General features: G+C 41.0%; 1 protein-coding gene across 1 annotated transcript in view; it reads right to left on the bottom strand.

The window, feature by feature from the left end:
• Positions 1-1,014: 1,014 nt before the first annotated feature.
• The window catches only part of ofcc1 (orofacial cleft 1 candidate 1), an 82,221-nt gene continuing 65,260 nt past the window's right edge, over positions 1,015-17,975 (bottom strand). Inside the window, exons 14-16 of the mRNA XM_067578884.1 lie at positions 7,081-7,281; positions 1,342-1,480; positions 1,015-1,144 (exon numbers count right to left, since the gene is read on the bottom strand). Of these exons, the coding sequence (XP_067434985.1) occupies positions 1,071-1,144; positions 1,342-1,480; positions 7,081-7,281 (414 nt within the window). The 3' untranslated portion in view covers positions 1,015-1,070. The remainder of the gene's footprint in view (positions 1,145-1,341; positions 1,481-7,080; positions 7,282-17,975) is intronic.

Raw genomic sequence — 17,975 nt, 5'->3', positions numbered from 1 at the left:
TCAAGGCCAAAGTCAGGTGTGTTCCTGATAATGACAAGTGCGAATGGCCTCTATCACCATCCAACAAGACCCAGAACTTGATCTGTAATGGCCGCCCATAAAGGAGAATCATCATCAATGAAAATGACAGGTTATTAAGATCCGATTTTAGGGGGGGCTATGGGTTTAGTATGATAGGTTAGCTATCTATAAAACCTTTAAAGCCTGGCCCTCAACGACATCAGCCCGGATCCCCATCTCCTTGCGCCCTGTGCCAGAGACACATGCTAATAAGCTCACAACCTTTAATTAAGCAATATGTGTAAGTAGGCGGCCATTATGGCCTGATTTGTGAGCCACTTCATTACACTGAGCACCGGCTAGCAGACACATATTCAATACAAATCAAGCTGGCCTGAATATTATCCTGCTTAATGTGAGGCCAATATTGATATTTTATCACTGGTGTTCTGATTAGTGACTTTTAGAATCTTCATTTTTCATTGTGTTGGGGCAGCGCTGAACACCTGACAACCTGCATGCATTAGAAGTGTTGCTGAACATTGTTTCTTAGGTTACAAATAGCTTACAGATTTACTTTTTATGTTTGCTTGCATTATGGTAGCATTCAGAAGGATGTATCACAACACATTACAATATAATATACAGCACCGTTTTTGGTTATTTGGATATTTTTGTTATTTTGATGACTCAGCCTCAGGCTTCCAAGATTCTAAGTATATTAAGCATTTTCTTTCACTCTGTCATTAAAGTGTATAATACCCAGGAAGTACTGCACAAAATATACAGTACACACTTGCGTTTTTTTCTACTGAATAAAGCTGTTGAAAAGTAGTTTCAACAGATTTTTTCTTTTTTTGCTATAGATTTATAGCACATTTTTTAAACTAATGGCAGCAATACAGCATTGGTAAGATTCATATTTTAATTTCTTAAATACACACACAAAAAAAAAACATTAAAATATCCAAGAAATGTAACAACTCTGTATGTTTCAGAGAACTTAAGTCAAACAGATGGTTGATAAGACGACTTACATCAGTTTTAGAGTCTCTTCCCTTGCTTTGATATCATTGGTTGAGGTCTTGTTGTGCAAAAGTGGAGCCACACCCACTTGCTCCCACTGGCTCAACCCGATGGGACCCTGAGGGAACGAAACACTCAGTGAAACTGTATAAATTCTGTTAAACAAACAGCAGGAAGGAAAGGTTTGCTCAGGTAGAGGGTCACATGTGAGATAAGATGATGGGATCTACTTGTCTTTGTGTGCGCTTAAACATTGTGAAAACAGTTTTTGGTGGTTGGTAGGTTAATTCATCCAAATTCTATAACAACACTCACGCCCAAATAGCTTCTTCCGTTTCCGTAGCTGCTGGAGGGCGCTTGTGCCTTCCTTGTCCTGCCCCTGCTTGGCAGATCCCTGACCGGGGCACACCACCATCCTGGTCGCACTGTCCACCCCCTCCATGTCTCCAACCACCTTCAGCAAAACCCCACACATGCAGTCAGCAATGCTCCTTCAGGCAGATGAACAGTGCAACAATGTTAAACCCAACTGTTACAGGAAACCCCGGGGCCTTATGTATCAAGCATCTCAAAGTACAGGTTGAACTTGGATGACAGTGACTCAGATTCGCAGGAGAACTGACATTTTCTTCCAGGCCTGCGAGTAGTTTTGTCATGCATAGTCTCCACTTCTGTCCTGGTGCTTAGAGTGAACTTGGAGGAGAAGCAGAAATGGAGACTTTATATGACACACTACCTCTTGTCCCAGAGGGGAAACAGCTCTCACAACACTTGGTTGGCCTACTTACAGTATGTACAGTCATATGAAATACTACTTAAATCTCACTGCTATGAGCTGTGATAAAATAATAAAGCTTACCTTTGTCAAAAAAAAACTCTAACTGTATTTTTACCATATATATATCATGGGTTAAATCTAAATTATGTCTGAATTCTTTCCACACAGCTATATATTACAGCTATATATTTCATAACAGCAGCATCAAGTATGTGGTGTCAAAAATGTAGGCAGGCTCTTTTCAAAAGTTGCAAATTACACAGATAGAACAGCAATTGAGCAAACTTGAAAAATGTGCCACAGAGTGCTTCTTTATCTAAAACTAGTATAAACTTGCCAGATAATTATATGCAGTATACTTTGGAGAAGTCCTCCTGCTAAGCAGATATGGCTGCCAGGGAGGCATTAATCTCCTCATGCAACATACAGTAAGTAGCCAAGGACATTCCCTTCTCCCTCTCTTCTCTCTGTGTCTCTTGTAGCCACACACACCACATGAAGAAAAGACAGCACACACACACACACACACACACACACACAGAGCATAGAGAGCACACTCACTTCCTGTATAAATCATATTCATATTTCTGAGGGCTGCTGATGACCTCACGGCAAATGAAGCGTGGGTCCTCAGCTCCGCAGCGGCAATCAAACGTGCAGCAGAGTAATTACAAAAGAGGGGTAGGAGGGAGAATTGATGCGGTTTGTCAATTAATGTTGCTGCAAGGTGTTTTTCGAAAGGTTAACTTCTTCATATTCTCTGCATGCTAAATTAGGTCAATATTGGTCTGGCGAAGAAGCGTCTTCATGTGCAAACGGACGGTGGGCTGAGTCATGGAGAGCTGAGACAAAGGCTCCTTATTAATGAGAGATTTCATGGCATATCATGATGATGAGGCGTCCCTTATGAAACTTTGCATTGCTCTGCCTTCCATTTCTTATTTTATCTGATCATCGTCATCGATGTCATTATTGTCATCTTCATATATATCTGCTGTGGCACGGTTGTTAGAAAAATCTACATACCACAAAGGTGATATCCTCTACTTGTTACATAAAACGTGCATAATACAACAAAGTCATCCCTTTTAAGGTTAAAATAATAAAATGTAATAGAGTTAAAACCATACAATGTGAATAAACGGCATACCTTTTGTCTCTATAAACAGTTAAGCACATCCAAAAAGAGAAGAGAGAGAAAAAAAAAACAGCTGAAATTGCAGCGAAAAGTGTTTTTATTTATACAAGTCGCTGGAGATGCTCATCATCAGCGTTTTTTCCGAGCCATAAATAATTTGCGGAGAGAGGTAATATTCAAGCTGGCAGAGCCTTAGTTGTGCATCTTTAATGGAAGTTTTACAGAAGCTGAGCCAGTTCTTGCATATGCTGCTGCCTCCCATATGGAGGAAAGGAGTCTAAAGGAGCACAGTTGGCTTGTCCTATCTTTTTATAAGTCCATCGACACTTAAATGCTAGCCCGGGAGAAAAAACGACACAGGGGGACATAAACCCACTGTGGTTTTAGGAGGGAAGATAATGACTTTGCCTGCATTAATTTCTTCATCAGCCATCTTGTTTCTTCAGACGGAGTGGTTATGAGGCCTTCTCTGAAGGTCCTAGGTTATATAGATGCATTTTCCTGCATAATTTCGGCCCCAACAGTTGTTGTCAGCAGTGCATTTTGCGAGTTGGCAGCTGTGGAACATCTGTTTATAGGTAATGAGTGTTTGAAAAGCTACACCTCACTTTACCTTTAATGTCTTTTATTGGAGCACACTGATGGGAACGTTGCTTTAACTTTTTGTATTGTTGTGCTTCAGCTAGAAGATTCCTTCAACATGATCAATATCACACCTGCCTTGGGCGAAACGTTGAATGAGAGCATATGATGGATCATTAATATTAACTTTCTTTAAACAGAATTCAATATGCAAGTCAATAAAGACTTCATTATAGTGATATTTTACTGCACACCCACAACTTCAAATTCACTCCTCACACTCAGTTCCTACTTCTTGCTAACGATGCAACACAGAAAGAAAAAGAAAACTTTCAGTCAACATAGCTAGTTCAATAATGGCTGAATAAACAAGAGACACATTTAGTTTTGCGTGACTTTTACTTAGTGTTTCACTCTTCAGCAAATCAAACAGAACACACCTCATTGTTCTGTTCGTTCCAAACAGTGTCTATAGCTCTGGGCACTTCTTCCAGGACTTGTTTTTTAAGGTGTTCGTTTAGACAAATTTTGGGTGTAAATGTGTGGGTATTATGCAAATCTACTGGCCCCTGGAGCTGTGGTCATGTTAGTCTAAGGGAGGAGCAGGTCCTTCAGGGCATTGGTGTCCAGGACACTGCCTGCTAAAACAGTGCCGAAGGGAAATGAGCCATCCGTCAATATTTCCTTAGTAAATGGAAAAAGACTTCTTAAGTAGCAGGATTAGTCTTTTAACTAACTGAGACAGAGAATGGAGTCACATTATTACACAGTCAGATGAAGTTAAATATTTTTTGTCACTGTCAGCCTCCTATTACAAGTGTCATCCACACTAATGATCAAGATTTCAAAACAGAAATATACTGTAAAGATGATAAGAAAAAACAAAGGGGTATTTTCTGTTCTGCAAAACAAAAGTAATGATATATTAAAGCTTTGCAATAAGTATAATCCTGTGTGAAGACATCACATATACTTAGGCATATTTGGCTGAAAGTACAACAAATTGCATTAGTCTTTATTGCTTGAACAGGATCAACACAACATAACAGTTATTCTGGTATCATGGCAGTGTAACCACATCACCATAAAACATGCTATTATTCGGATAACTGAATAAAGTAATAAGCCTATACAGGAAAACCCATAAAATTGCTTTAACATGTCATAAATCTAAGAATGGGGGTGGGGGGGTGGGGGGGACTTCTCTACCTTCCTTTGGTCACTGCATCTAATGGTAGAGCTTTTTTCTATTTCATTCTATATTTTTTAATCTATTTAATTTTTGTAGAAGTGCCTACACGGCTGTTATTTCTCTCTGAGGAGCTGTCACCTTACATCTGAAGGCCAGTTTGTACACAGCACCCTGTCGCATGTGTATATCGCTGCCAGAATTATATAAAGCACTAATAAAATCAGCTCAAGTGTTCTTCCGAGTGCTGGGGATGCCCTTTGGTGATTCCTGGATCTTGCTCTATACATAAAACCAGTCTATATATTCAGGGGAGAATTAGTTTTGAATATGTAAAGTGGGGGTCTGTGCTGCAAGGCGAAGGGGAATGGCATAGTGCTCTCTTGGCAATGCTGTGGATCGGTGTTATCGCTCCCCACTACCAGCGGGTGAAAGAGGATGCCATCGGCATCTCTTGCTGCTGGAGGTCCTTGCCTGTTAAGTTGCAAAGAACAGACCGCAACACCCAAGGGACACAATGTGTGTGAGAAAAAGAGAGCAACAGAGAGAGTAAGATAGAGTGTATGTGTGTGTATGTTTTTTCCAAGGACAGTAACATCTATTGTTCACATAAGGCGGCCTCTATGAAACTCTCTTCTCAGTTTAAAGAATGGAGGGTCAGCAGGTTAGAAAGAAAACTAAGGTTATGTGTGTTGTGGTTGTAGGTGTAGTATTTATATATGTCAGCATCTGCATTTGTGCATGTTTTTTTGTGCAGGAATTGAGAATCTGTATATGTGTCTGTGTCAATGTGTGTGTGCTCAGTTTGACTATAAACAACTCCCCCCCAGATGTCTCATCTGCTATGCACAGGTCTAGAGGCTACACACACACACACACATACACACACACAGACTGTGCGACACCAGTAATAAATATACCATGCTGTGTGTTTACTCACATAAGCTCACCATCACTCAAGTTATGACGGAGAACCATTAGAACGCAATAGAGCCTCAGAGCTAATTGCAGCACATATAACCCCCCTCCTTCCTCACTCCTCTGACATTCAAACTTCAAAATATTAATTTTGTTGGGATGATCCAGGTTGCTCTTGGGGGACTGACAGAATGATTGAGGAAAGGAATGAATTCTTGCTACTGCAGGAGTCACAAAGCACTACTTTTAATTAGGCAGCAATCTGTGAATCAGTCTGTTTCTGACCTGCCAGTCTTGTTGGAAGTTGGTAGACATGAGGAGCTTTGTTTAAGTTACTGACTAATTACAGTACACAGTAAAGTGAAGTAGAATGGTGCTTTGTTGTTTCAGTAAATGACATTTCATCATAAGTCAGAATGTAGTGTTAAACAGGATGAGGTGCTCGAGTTTATATCACAACATACAAACTATAAATTATTGTTACTATGGAGGCAGAAGAGACCAAGAAAAGAAGAGAGTTTTGTTGACTAATATTTGGCGAGCACTAGTTACACTGACATGATGAACTAAGTCTTGATTTGTGTCTCAAGGCAAATCCTGTCATTTTTGTTTGAAAAGAGGTCATAATTTCAAATCTGGTTTTGCCCAAGGAAAACATAAAAATCAGTCACGGTTATTCACCCTTTCACACCACAGAGCTGTACTGTTGTCTTTTTATTGTACTGAATGAGGAACTAGCATCTAGTTACTGCATTACTGCATCTATCTCTCTCCTCTCTCGCCAGAGAGGGAGGAGAGAGAGGGGAAAGAGGGGAGTGTTTTGTGAACCTCCAACGCATCTCTCCACCCTCTTCTTCTCCCCTCCCATTGTTCTTTTCTCTGAATTTCTCTCTATTTTAAGATGCAAACTTCTGTTGAAGGAAGACTAAAAAAAGAGAGAAAATGTGGGGGGAAAAAAGATAAGACAGGAAAATACTCTCAAATTTAACTAACCATGTAAACTTCACCTGATTTATTACATGATATATATAGAATACTCTAAAAAAATGTCACTTGACATTTTGTACAATTCATGCTCATAATAATTAGGTTATTTCCAAAAATCTATATATTTTAATACAGATCCAGATACAAATGAAAGCCGTTTTTTTTCTGGTATTAAAATAACAGATTTAGAGGACTGTGTAACCTTGACAGAGGTATGTGCTCTCTGTAGTGAGGTGCTTAATGCAGTGGACTGACTGTACAAGTCCCTTTAATTCTACAAAGGCTATTGCACTCAATCCCACCACTAATATCAAAGAGTAGATTGATCAGGAATATAGTCAATAAAACTCATGTTTCTCACATTTTCAGCAGAAAAACAGAAATAAAAACCTTGATCATTATGTATAATCAAGGTTTTTATTTCAAGTATGTTGTGGCCATGTATGGACATTGATATCCCACCTCGATGATAGCCCCATCTGGTTGTCGGAGGAAATGCCTGTATCTTTGTTTGAGACCGCTCAGGTACAGGGTGTAGACTGCCACATGGATGCTGGTGTCGCCCTCTGGTAGGGGGTAACCCTCCCTATGTGAGTCATCAATGGGGACTGCAGAGCCCACCAAGGGGTCCTCTGCGGTCCAGATATGGTCGTAGACTGCCACCTAAACAAGCACACACATGAAGGGAGATAATGTCTGAAGTGAAACTGGTCTGCATTTAAAAGTTAGTTTGTGTTGTAGTGAATTTAAACCCAGAAGACACACAGAAAGCAAACTAATGTAAATTTGATAAAAGAGGGAAGTTTTCAAAAAGGTCTCTGCTCTTAAGGACAAAAACTTGCAACGCATTCACGTGAAAATACTTTGCAGCCTTCAACACATTGTATGTTTTTGTTAAGTGTGTGACCATATACTATACATGTGGGAAAATTTCTCAAATGACACGAAAATAAGTGCCTATTTCATGAAGACAACGCATTATTAAAAAGCCAGATACTATGTTCTAAACCCTCCCATCTAAACCGCTGTGCTGTTCATTTTAATTACATACAACTGCAGCCACCAAATAAGCACCAGTGGCGTATAGTACATCAGTGCGCTAATTCCTAATAGTGCATGAGTCCTATGGGGCCTGATCCGTGGCAGGTAAAGAGACAGGTTGTGTTTGTGATCATGCATACATATGTGTAATTCTGGTGGCAGGCTTATTTAGGACTCTTTCTGTGTGTGTGCATGTGTGTGTTGGGGGATAACACACCTGTAATGCACTGCCCTTCTCTATTAGGGTGAGACACGGGGAGCAAGCGGAGCGTGTAACATGTTATATAGGTCATGTAACTCGAAGTCATCCATGTGTGAAGATCATGGAAGCTCTCTCCCTCTCTCATAGTGTCTGCTGGTGAAGGTTTGAATGTCTACTGAACATGCATTGCAGTAGATCTTACACATCATATTAACTAAAAGCGAAAGTCATTAATACCAAACATACATAAAGTAGATATAATGTGAATGGAACTCTTTTGTCTTAAATAGGTCTCAAATTTATATTCCAGTCTGCAAAGCATAGGCCAATTAGTCACAAGGCCTCCACTTGACATCACACACCTATGCAAGCATATCACACATCTAAAAACTTTAACTTTACTTTCATCTGTGTGTGTGGGTTCAGTTGTGTGTGTGTACATAGTTTCACTACTGCCTATGTAAGAGACCTTTCAAGCATGTGTATGTGTGTGTTTATATGTGTACATGTATGTACTATAGGTGGCCATATAGGCCGTAATTACTTCAATTCTGACATCACAGTCTCAGACTTGTGAAATCCTCATACACACACACAGTCGTGTTTCCATCACTTAGGACATTACATTGACTTGCATTCATTTTTTGGAGACTTATTCTAACCCTAACCATAACCACTATTTGCCTAACCCCAAACCGTATCCTAACCTTAATATAACCGTAAACTTACCTTAAACTTTAAAGCAAGTCTTCACCCTAAAATTAATGATTTACATTAAGGGGACTTGCTTTTTGTCCCCATAAGGGAAGTGAATCCCCATAACATGACTGTATAAACACACACACACACACACACACACGCACACACACAGAGTCAGAGTCACCAAGAGGAGGAAGTTTTTCAAGTAGTTTGTGAAACTCAAGGTGACCCCCTAATTGGCTGCGTAATTATGATTCGTCTAAAAATACAGAAAAAGGAAAAAGGCAAACTCATTCAGCAGGCCATGAGTGGCAGGGTCAAGCTGAAGGAGAGGTTTAATTTGGTGGTGTATCGATGTCACCCCACACTTATAAACGGTTAGCCAAACACAACTCTAGGCACTTCACAGAGAAAACAGTGGGAGCCATTACCCCTCTTGTAATTAGAGACATTGCATAAACTGCAAAGCAGACAGCTCCATGAGAAGAAAGGAACTCATTGTCAAAATGTCAGAGTCACAAGTGCAAAGAGAAAGAGGACTTGCCAGGAATATTGGAGGAAGGTATGTTTGTGTGTGTGTGTGTGTGTGTGTGTGCATGTGTGTAAGGGGGAGGTGGGGACGCCGCTCATTATGAAATCGCCTCAACTGTGCCTTGCCTCCAGCTTGGCCTCGGCCCACACTGGGGGAAAGTGATTACCTGAATTTCTTAAGTAATCAGCACCTCTGCAAGGCAGCAATCAGTGTGTTTGGATAGTGTGTGTATGTTGGTTTGGTGTTTTTTTTTTCTTCTTTTTTTTCTCTTTTTTTTTTTTGAGGAAACACAACTGGGAGTGTGCAGAAAATCCTAGATCTCCTCCTATGTAGTGACTCTCACCTTGTTCACGATACAGTAAGAAATTACAAACATTTAAAGTCACGAATCTGGCAATAAGAAAACATCCTTTTCCACTCCACCGGGCAAATGGGGGTGTGACCCCGTTGAGGTCCCAGTCCAGGATTTATAAACCAAGCTGTACAGTGGTGATAGAAACACCATGGATACAGCCTCCATGCTCTAAGTCACTTTGGTTAAACGCACCTGCTTAAATTCCCTTGTGTGGTGTGCATGTGTATGTATTTTGGCTTGCATGAAAATAGATTTTTTTGATGTTAGCCATGCCACCATCCTACGCTAATTAGCACATGAAATCCACTTGACAAGACTAGACAAAAGCCTGAAAAGGTGTTTGTGTGTTCGGTTTGGGTGATGCCATTTCATGCAATGCACCATGGCTCTCAGGATGCATCATTGCTGAGACACAAAAAGGAAAGAGCATTAGAGGGCCTGTCTGCTCTGCACTACTCTGTTCTGGTCTGTTGTGTTGCGTTATGGCGCTAGCCTGGCTTCTAGCCCTAGCTTGAGTGCTCTCTCCACTCCACCATTGTTCCATTTGATAGCACTAAGTGACTGATTTAGGTTCAATGCCTGCATGGAGCAGACAGGCCAGCTGTGGGTTAAGCAGATAGCATTCAAGTGAGCTAACCCAATTCAAACCCAATCAAGCCGGGATTTATTGTTGAGGTCTGTATTTAGAAATCTGATAGAGTCTGCATCAGTCCCTTGACTTGCATCAGGAGAGACGGGCCTTATTTCTTTTAGTGGAGGACTATAAACGGCAAACCATGTTTTCCAGCAGGGACATAAATTTCAGGATTTGTAGACATTACCGCAAATGTACACAGAGAATGGGAGGGAGGGGACAGGGGCACAGGAAGTGGGGATGGCACAGCTGCAGACATGGCTCCACGGTTCACAAATATAGTCTGTCTTTCTGGGTGAAGATGCAATTTCACACTTACCGAATCATACCATACCACATATGAAAGCACAATAAAAGCAATCAGTGCTTAAATACAGGCGCCTGTGGAAAGGTTTTCTTTTTTAAAAAATCTACTGTGACTTGTAATAAAATTTGACTGACGTGTCAATCATTTTTATTCAAGTGTGCGCAACTATAAGGTCTGTCAAGAGATGGATTTGGAATTCTTGTCACTGATATCTGTTTTGTTTGAGGCCAAAAAAAGGCATCACTGCCTCAGAGATAAAAGGATAAATGCACTACATTCTAAAAAGGATATTATATTGTGTTATATTTAAAAAGTGACCCATATTCATACCTAAATTAGGATTTAAACTTGCATCCAACAGCTAAAAAGAGGGCAGACAGTTTCTGGGAATTAAATAGTAATTTTCCACTGGGTGACATACTGATCTAGTAATAGTTGTCTGTGAGACATACAGTATATTTTATATATTTGTCTCACACTTCCTTGACTGTCACAAATATCATTGGCTGACATTTTCCTCCATTTTGTGACATGTGGGATATAAACACAGTGTCTGGAGTTGACCATTATTAAAAAAGGCGTGTCCCTGCTGACAACCAAAACAGTTCCCAAACTCGACCCCACGACCTTGCAGAAAACCAAGCAATTTTCCACTCATAATCAAAACACAGCGTCAAAATGGGAACTAATCAGAGGCCTAGGGAGCAAATCTGAAGTCACCCACCGTCTACTAATGTTTCCTTAAATCCACCATTTTGAAAACACTGCCATAGGCTGGGATGCATCACCGATTAATAAACACAAACTAACAAGGCCCTAGAGTGAGTTATCCATACTGTAGGTATTAAATATTAAGCTTTCATTGGCAAAAGTGTGAATTTATACTGTATGTGTGTCCACATTAGCTAAAATTGGAACGCATTTGCTTGCACTTGTACTGTATGATGCATCAGTACCTATGTACATGTATGTGTGACTGAACTGGAGGGAGAAGAAAAGTCTCCATGGGCTGGCAGGTTGAGCCGGGCTGGCGACTGTCCAGGACAGGAGCCTAAGGCGTGGGCACAAACCGGCCTGTCAGTCCCCCTGATCCCTTAATGATTGATCCAAACTAGATAGCCATCATTACCATTCATGCACTCTCTCTTCCCCAGGTCTCCCTTTCTCAGTCTAATTTTACCTTCTATTTGCATGTTCCCATGAACTAATTAAATCTTTGCCTTCCCTCTCTCTCTCTCTGTCTCTCTATCCCACTCTCTCTGTCTTTTTTTTTTCGCTCTCTGTGTCCATTGGTATGAAAAATAATGCAGCACATTTTTGGCACATTATTATGTATGAAATGTGAGGGCATAATGTATTCCAGTTGGTTGAAGTTCTCTAGACCCTGTCTGTAATGAGCACAACAGAAGTAGACTTGCTACACTCTGCCTCTCATTTCTCCCATCTCGGTCTCTCTCTCCATCTCCCCCTTTAAAGACAAAAGCTGCTGACCTTCCATCTGTCTACCACCCACACGCTTTCCTCAGCCTTTTCCCACCCTTCACGCAAATTCATACATAGGAGGGCTAGGGTTTTCTCCTGTCACTGCCATGATCCTTTTGGTTTGTAGTTCTGTCCCACTTGGCTTTAATTTACAGTGGGAAAATAATTAGAATCTCACTTTTGCGAAGAGTGGAGTGAAAATGTAAACAATGCTTCCCTGCGGGCGGGTGCTTCATCACTTTGACAGGTGCATTTGAATTTGCCTGGGTGGCGGACAGGCTTGGTTATTTATGTGTCAGTCGCACATGGAAGCCCCGGCTGTGGCTGGGACTACATTTGGGACGGAGACTAAGGAAGAGATTTGAGCTCTCTGGAGTGAGGGATGTGGGTTTGGAAATGGGAGGGAGCTAAGGATGGTGCTGGTGCTGGACCTGGTGCGTTGAATGGGGCTCTGGCTGGTTCTGGCACTGTAGGGGGAAAGAGGCAGGAGTAGGAATGGAGCTGGATGAGGTGCTGTGGCTTAGGAGAGATTTAAAGCTACAGTGGGGAGAGGGATGAGGATGGTGAAGAAGACTGATACCTGTTGAAGGCTAGATTCAGAGTAAGGTATGGCTGGGACTGGCTAGATGTGGATGTGCTTAAATTGGGGCTAAGCTTGTAAGTGGATATCAAGGAAAATATTTATGGGCTGGCTTTTATGGCCTGGCACCAGCATGTTATAATACGTCTGGATCACATGTAGAGCTTCCAATGTAAAATGAATGTTTTGAGTGCATTAAGTACTTCGGAATGTTTTATAAGGTGCCAAGTCTCCTGTTTGTTAGCCAACATTCTCTAATTAAAATTTGATGCTAAAGATGAACCAGATCTGAGTCATGTTGGCTGGAAATATTGCACAGAAGCATTGGTGTAGTCTGTCAGGAACATTTGGAATTAGTTGGGATAAGTAATTGAGTAGTTGTAGATTGTATTGATGGGATACTCCACCACTATGCTAGTTTGATACCACACAGGGATTCCAAGATTTATTATGGAAGGGTAGGAGTGCCCTGAAGTCCGGTGCTACACAAGGTATCACACTGTGTAAATGCCATTTTTAGATATGTTGCATTCCCCGGCACCATATTGTCATTGTGATTTAATAACCAAAGAGGACACACTTAATTTCTTTGAATTTATTTAAATAATGCAGAGACGTTTGCCAGAATCTTGACAAATGTGTTCATTATTGGTTCTCTTTCTATGTATGCGATCAAACCTATGTGACTTCTGACCATCTTTCATAGCTTGTGGCCAAGCTATGGTAGCTCATAGCCAAGTACATGCACAGCCCTATAAGAGCTAGCTGGTCAACTGGTCATGACAATGGATGAGGCCTAATGGTGTCCATGATGCTTTTCATTAACGCAAAACTCTAGATTTTGAGGGAAAGGATCGTTTCCTTTTGTATCAAGCAAATATAATTTCTGGACAACAGAAAGCCAAATATGCAGTGATGAGAGTATATCAGCATTCTGAATTGTAGGCCCTATAGAATTTGCTTATTTGCTAATGACAACTTTATCAACCACTGTATGAAAGCTACTGGATCTTAAATCAGACCACTAAACAATGATTTCCAATAACAATATCTTCTCTATCTTTTGTTTTCATTATGGAGCCACGTTAGACACAGATTTTTTTGTGCATTTCAAAACAAAGGGCAGTCACAACATGAAGATACAGTGGGCACGCAAGCACTGATAAGGCAGAAAGGAGCATCAATGATTATTGCCTAGTGAGAGAAGAGGTAGACAGCGTTGCTTCTTTTGTCCACAGATCCTCATCCACGCACACACAGAAACAGTAACACTCATCTACATGCTAACACACACACACACACACACACACATCCTTGCTCACAAACAAAGCCTCACACAGTGAAGCAACGCATGCGTGCATCTCCAACGCCTGCGGGCGCTTGGGGCTAGGCAGCAGGGAGTGGGGGGAGGGAGGGAGGGGAGGGCTGTGGGGAGATGGGCAGGAGGGGAGGAGGGGTGAGAGGAGTGTGTACTGTGCAGAGGCTCTCTAAGCTATAGAGGGTCAATCCCTCCACTCCACCACCATCACCACCCTGTCTGTCAGAGCTGGCCCGGGTTCAAGGCCTGTTTGCTGAGCACTGGGTTCATACCACATTCACAGACACAGACTGTATGTAGGCACACAAACACATGTGCCAACATGGGTTCATGGACACACGAACCAATACAAATGCACACTGGGTTCACACACTCACACACCATTTGAAATAATAGGCACATACTGTACACTGTAGTACAGATGCACAAGCTTTATACGTCAAGGGTCACTCTGCACAAATGCTCATTCACAAAGATATTAATGAATGCACATATACACACAGAAACGTAAGCACACACTGGGTTATTTGCCACACACACACACACACACACACACACACACACACACACACACACACACACACACACACACACACACACACACATACAAGGCCAAGAAAGGCTACAGCACATTGCACATGACTGGGAACAGGCTTAACCACAAAGCATAAAAGACCACCGACATACATGCATGGATAAGCCAAGCAATGTCAGCCATTAGAATGGAAATAGATATGCTATTATTGTAAATTTGGCCAATATGTGGACGGTCGGCAGATATAATTGGAGCAGCTTGAAAATGGCATGGATGCACACTGTCTGCGTTGGGCCTGATTTGGCTGAAGCAAAGGTCTGTGTCTGGTTAAACGCACCACTGGACAAGACAGGCCACCCATTCATATTTGCATGCAGGGACACACACATATGCACATACACGTACACACAGAGTGACAAAATGGCTTGCAAGCTACAGTAGCTTTCATCCACCCTTCTCTCATTACTGTGCCTATAAAGCAAAGATCACTGTCTATAAATATTTCAACTTGAATAATCATAGTGCAATCATACACTCCATCCAAAAGTAGCACAGACCAAATTGGACTTCGAGAAAAGATAAACAAGCAACAATGACTATATTTACAGTCAGAATAAACTGAACGACTTTAAAAGAGATTATCCAGAGAGATAGTATCTCTGAGTGCCTGAGATAATCCAGAAAATAAGATATGCATAATTTACTGTTACTAATCTCCTTTGCAGAAAATAAAGCCTACTCTGAGCCTACAGTAAACAACTCAGATAGCAGCCCATCTTTTACTTCCACACCATGTCTGACTCACCCTGGGCCCTAAGGAGATCACTTTTGCAGTTTTGTTGTGGAGCACATTGAAGTTCACCTGAGACTTTATTTAAGAAAAATGAGTCTGTCCCACATTTTTAATGTTTCTAATACTCTGCTCACAAATGACTGACAGTTTCATTTTAACCAAGTTTCTTTGAGTTTCTTCAAGATAACACATACAGTACAGGGGTCATTCAAACATTCAGATATGTAATGTGAAACCTGAAAATAAAATACAACGCATGGAGTAAGACTGATGCAAACATTGCCAACTGACTCATATTCATATGAGTAAAATATTCTTAAATAGATTAGAAAAAAGGCCAAAAATAATTAAAGCACATGCATCAATTGGCATTAAACATAAGCCCCTCTATAGCCTCCATATACAAACTCTTACTATTTAGTATTATCAAAAGCTACACAGATCAAACCACCAATATTTTCCGCCAAAATAATTCAGTGTTTGCAGACATGCCTTCTTCAGGTAATCCTTTTGTAGTGCAAAAACATATTTCTCTCACTTTAAGAGCACGGGACACATATTTTAAGACATCATGCTCAATTCTCAAAATTCCAGGAGACCAGCTTTGTATTAAGATGCTGCAGACAGATGCCAAAGCTGAGTATTGCCTTTGATATCCAAAATTTGACTTTGGAGTAGCTTCAACCTAATCAGGCCTCGGAGGCTGGAGGTGATAAGTATCCAAGCCAATAACTGAAATGAGAGCTGGGAATCAGTGGTAAGACTCACACATGCGTTACATACACACACACACACACACACACATACACACATAGCGCACATATGCATGCACACACACACCACTCTGTCTCTTTAAGGTTATGAGTGAAACCCTTATGAAAAAAAAAAAAAATCCAAATGTCTATCTCTCCTCGGGATGTCATGTGGGGCTGTTAAGACGCGACACCTGTCACAATCACCAGACCTTCCTCATCCCCTCCGGGCCGCAAGAAGCGGCCAAGGTCAAAATCTTTAAAGGAAAGGAAGGGAGAGAAGGGAAAAGAAGTGACTAACGACGGACAGTCACAAAGAATCAGATCTGTCAAGTTCAAGCTGTAAAACCTCTGTGGAGTCAGAGGCTATATGTGCATGTTTATATGCGTGCATTACATACAGTAATACCTCTGTGTGTATGTAAAGTGCGTCTGCATACATAGTAAGTGACTTCAGCTGACATAATTAACTTATGTTTCCACAGTAATCACATCTAACTGGTCAACATATGTAACATTATAAATTAAACGTTTTGGTTGAACCGCTCTTTACACCCGTAACACAGATCCGAGCCAAGTGGTGGTTGCAAAACTTCTGGAACTGGCGTAAAATGAGTACTCTTAATTTTTGTTCCGTGCATGTGCAGAGCTCCTGCAAAAGTCTTTTCTCTCTCTTCAACAGTCCAATTTGTTGCCTTCTGTTTCACATTATGGGATGGCAAGGGAACAGGCCAGGACTCCTCAGGATTTGGCCTGATGGAGGAGAAAGGAGGGGAGGTGGAGGAGGAGGAGAAGGGAAGGACAAAAAAAGCATCCCAAAGTGGTGAAAACTTGGCGTCAATTTAACCTTTTCCAGCTGGACATGTTTTGACAGCTGACGGGCGATGCTTCATATTATGAAGAAATTAAAGGGAAAAGCCCTTCCTCACTGATTCAGTCACAAGAGGCAAGTGTCCGAAATATTCAAAGAACACTATGTTTTGAAACAATCTCCAAGCATCTTAGCTTGATCCTTTTGTGTGACACGGAGGTCGACCATACTGTAGGCTGCTAACCAAAGGCACTTCCTTGTTTTGACTCGCTTTGTCTTTTGCACTCTCTCATTCCCTCCTTCTTTTCCCTCTGACAGAAAAGCCTGCCCAGGCCCAGTCTTTGGTAGATAATGACATCCTCTCCCTGGATTAATTGTGAGGGACACATTAAGCAATGGGGCTGACACTCCCTGTAATTAAACTGTTCACACCGACGAGTTCATACTGGAACACTTTCTCCTTTTCTCTCTCTATCTACTGCTGGAGCTGTGTTTGTGAGAAATGTGCATCACTTTGTGAAATTTAAACAAAAATATTGGGAAGCTTTATGGCTCCACCTGTGTCCATAGAACTAGAATAAATGTATTGACCAGAATATAAAACCTTTATTATAAAATGACCCCACACCTGTTTATGTATATAAGAAACATGTCAAATAAAATTAAGTATGTTGATCTTTAACATCCTTTAAATGTATTATCACAAAACTATTATATTTAAAATGAATCAGTAAAACTTAACAAAAACAAAATAAGCCATAAAATGATCATATTTTAAAAACAATCTGATGCTAGGGGGGAAATGAATTTTTAAGACTCTTTTGGCACTTGCCATCCTCTGACATAACATTCTGTGACACCGTATCACTTGGCCACTTGACAGATGACCTCTCTGCTCCATTTCGATGCAGATGTCGAGAAACCACTTGTAAGGTATTTATGGCTGCAAAACATTTAACAGGAGCCAGCAGAAGACCCTTTAAAACATGACCCTTACTTTTTCAAACATAATTTTCATGATGCATAATCACTGCTTACAAGGCCCTCAGGGTTTAGGGGACAAACTGTGCGCCTCATACTGTGACACTATACATCCAAGGTACAACCTATGAGACATATGGATGGGTTGCTACCCAAGAGGAGTGAACCACAATGAAGTTTTGGCATTGATTGTGACTTTATAAAGAATAAGAGTGCAGTCATAGTGGTTGTTTTTTTTCACTTAGCCAGTTACCATAGCAACCTTTGCTTCTTAAGCAACTGAAATTACCTGTGCTTGTTGACCCTGTGAGACACTGGTAAAAGCAACGCCTATG

Source organism: Thunnus thynnus, chromosome 21 (genome assembly GCF_963924715.1).
Source record: "Thunnus thynnus chromosome 21, fThuThy2.1, whole genome shotgun sequence".
NCBI lineage: Eukaryota > Metazoa > Chordata > Actinopteri > Scombriformes > Scombridae > Thunnus > Thunnus thynnus.
The sequence above is the reverse complement of the archived record's forward strand: the minus strand, read 5'-3'. Positions and strand labels throughout refer to the sequence as shown.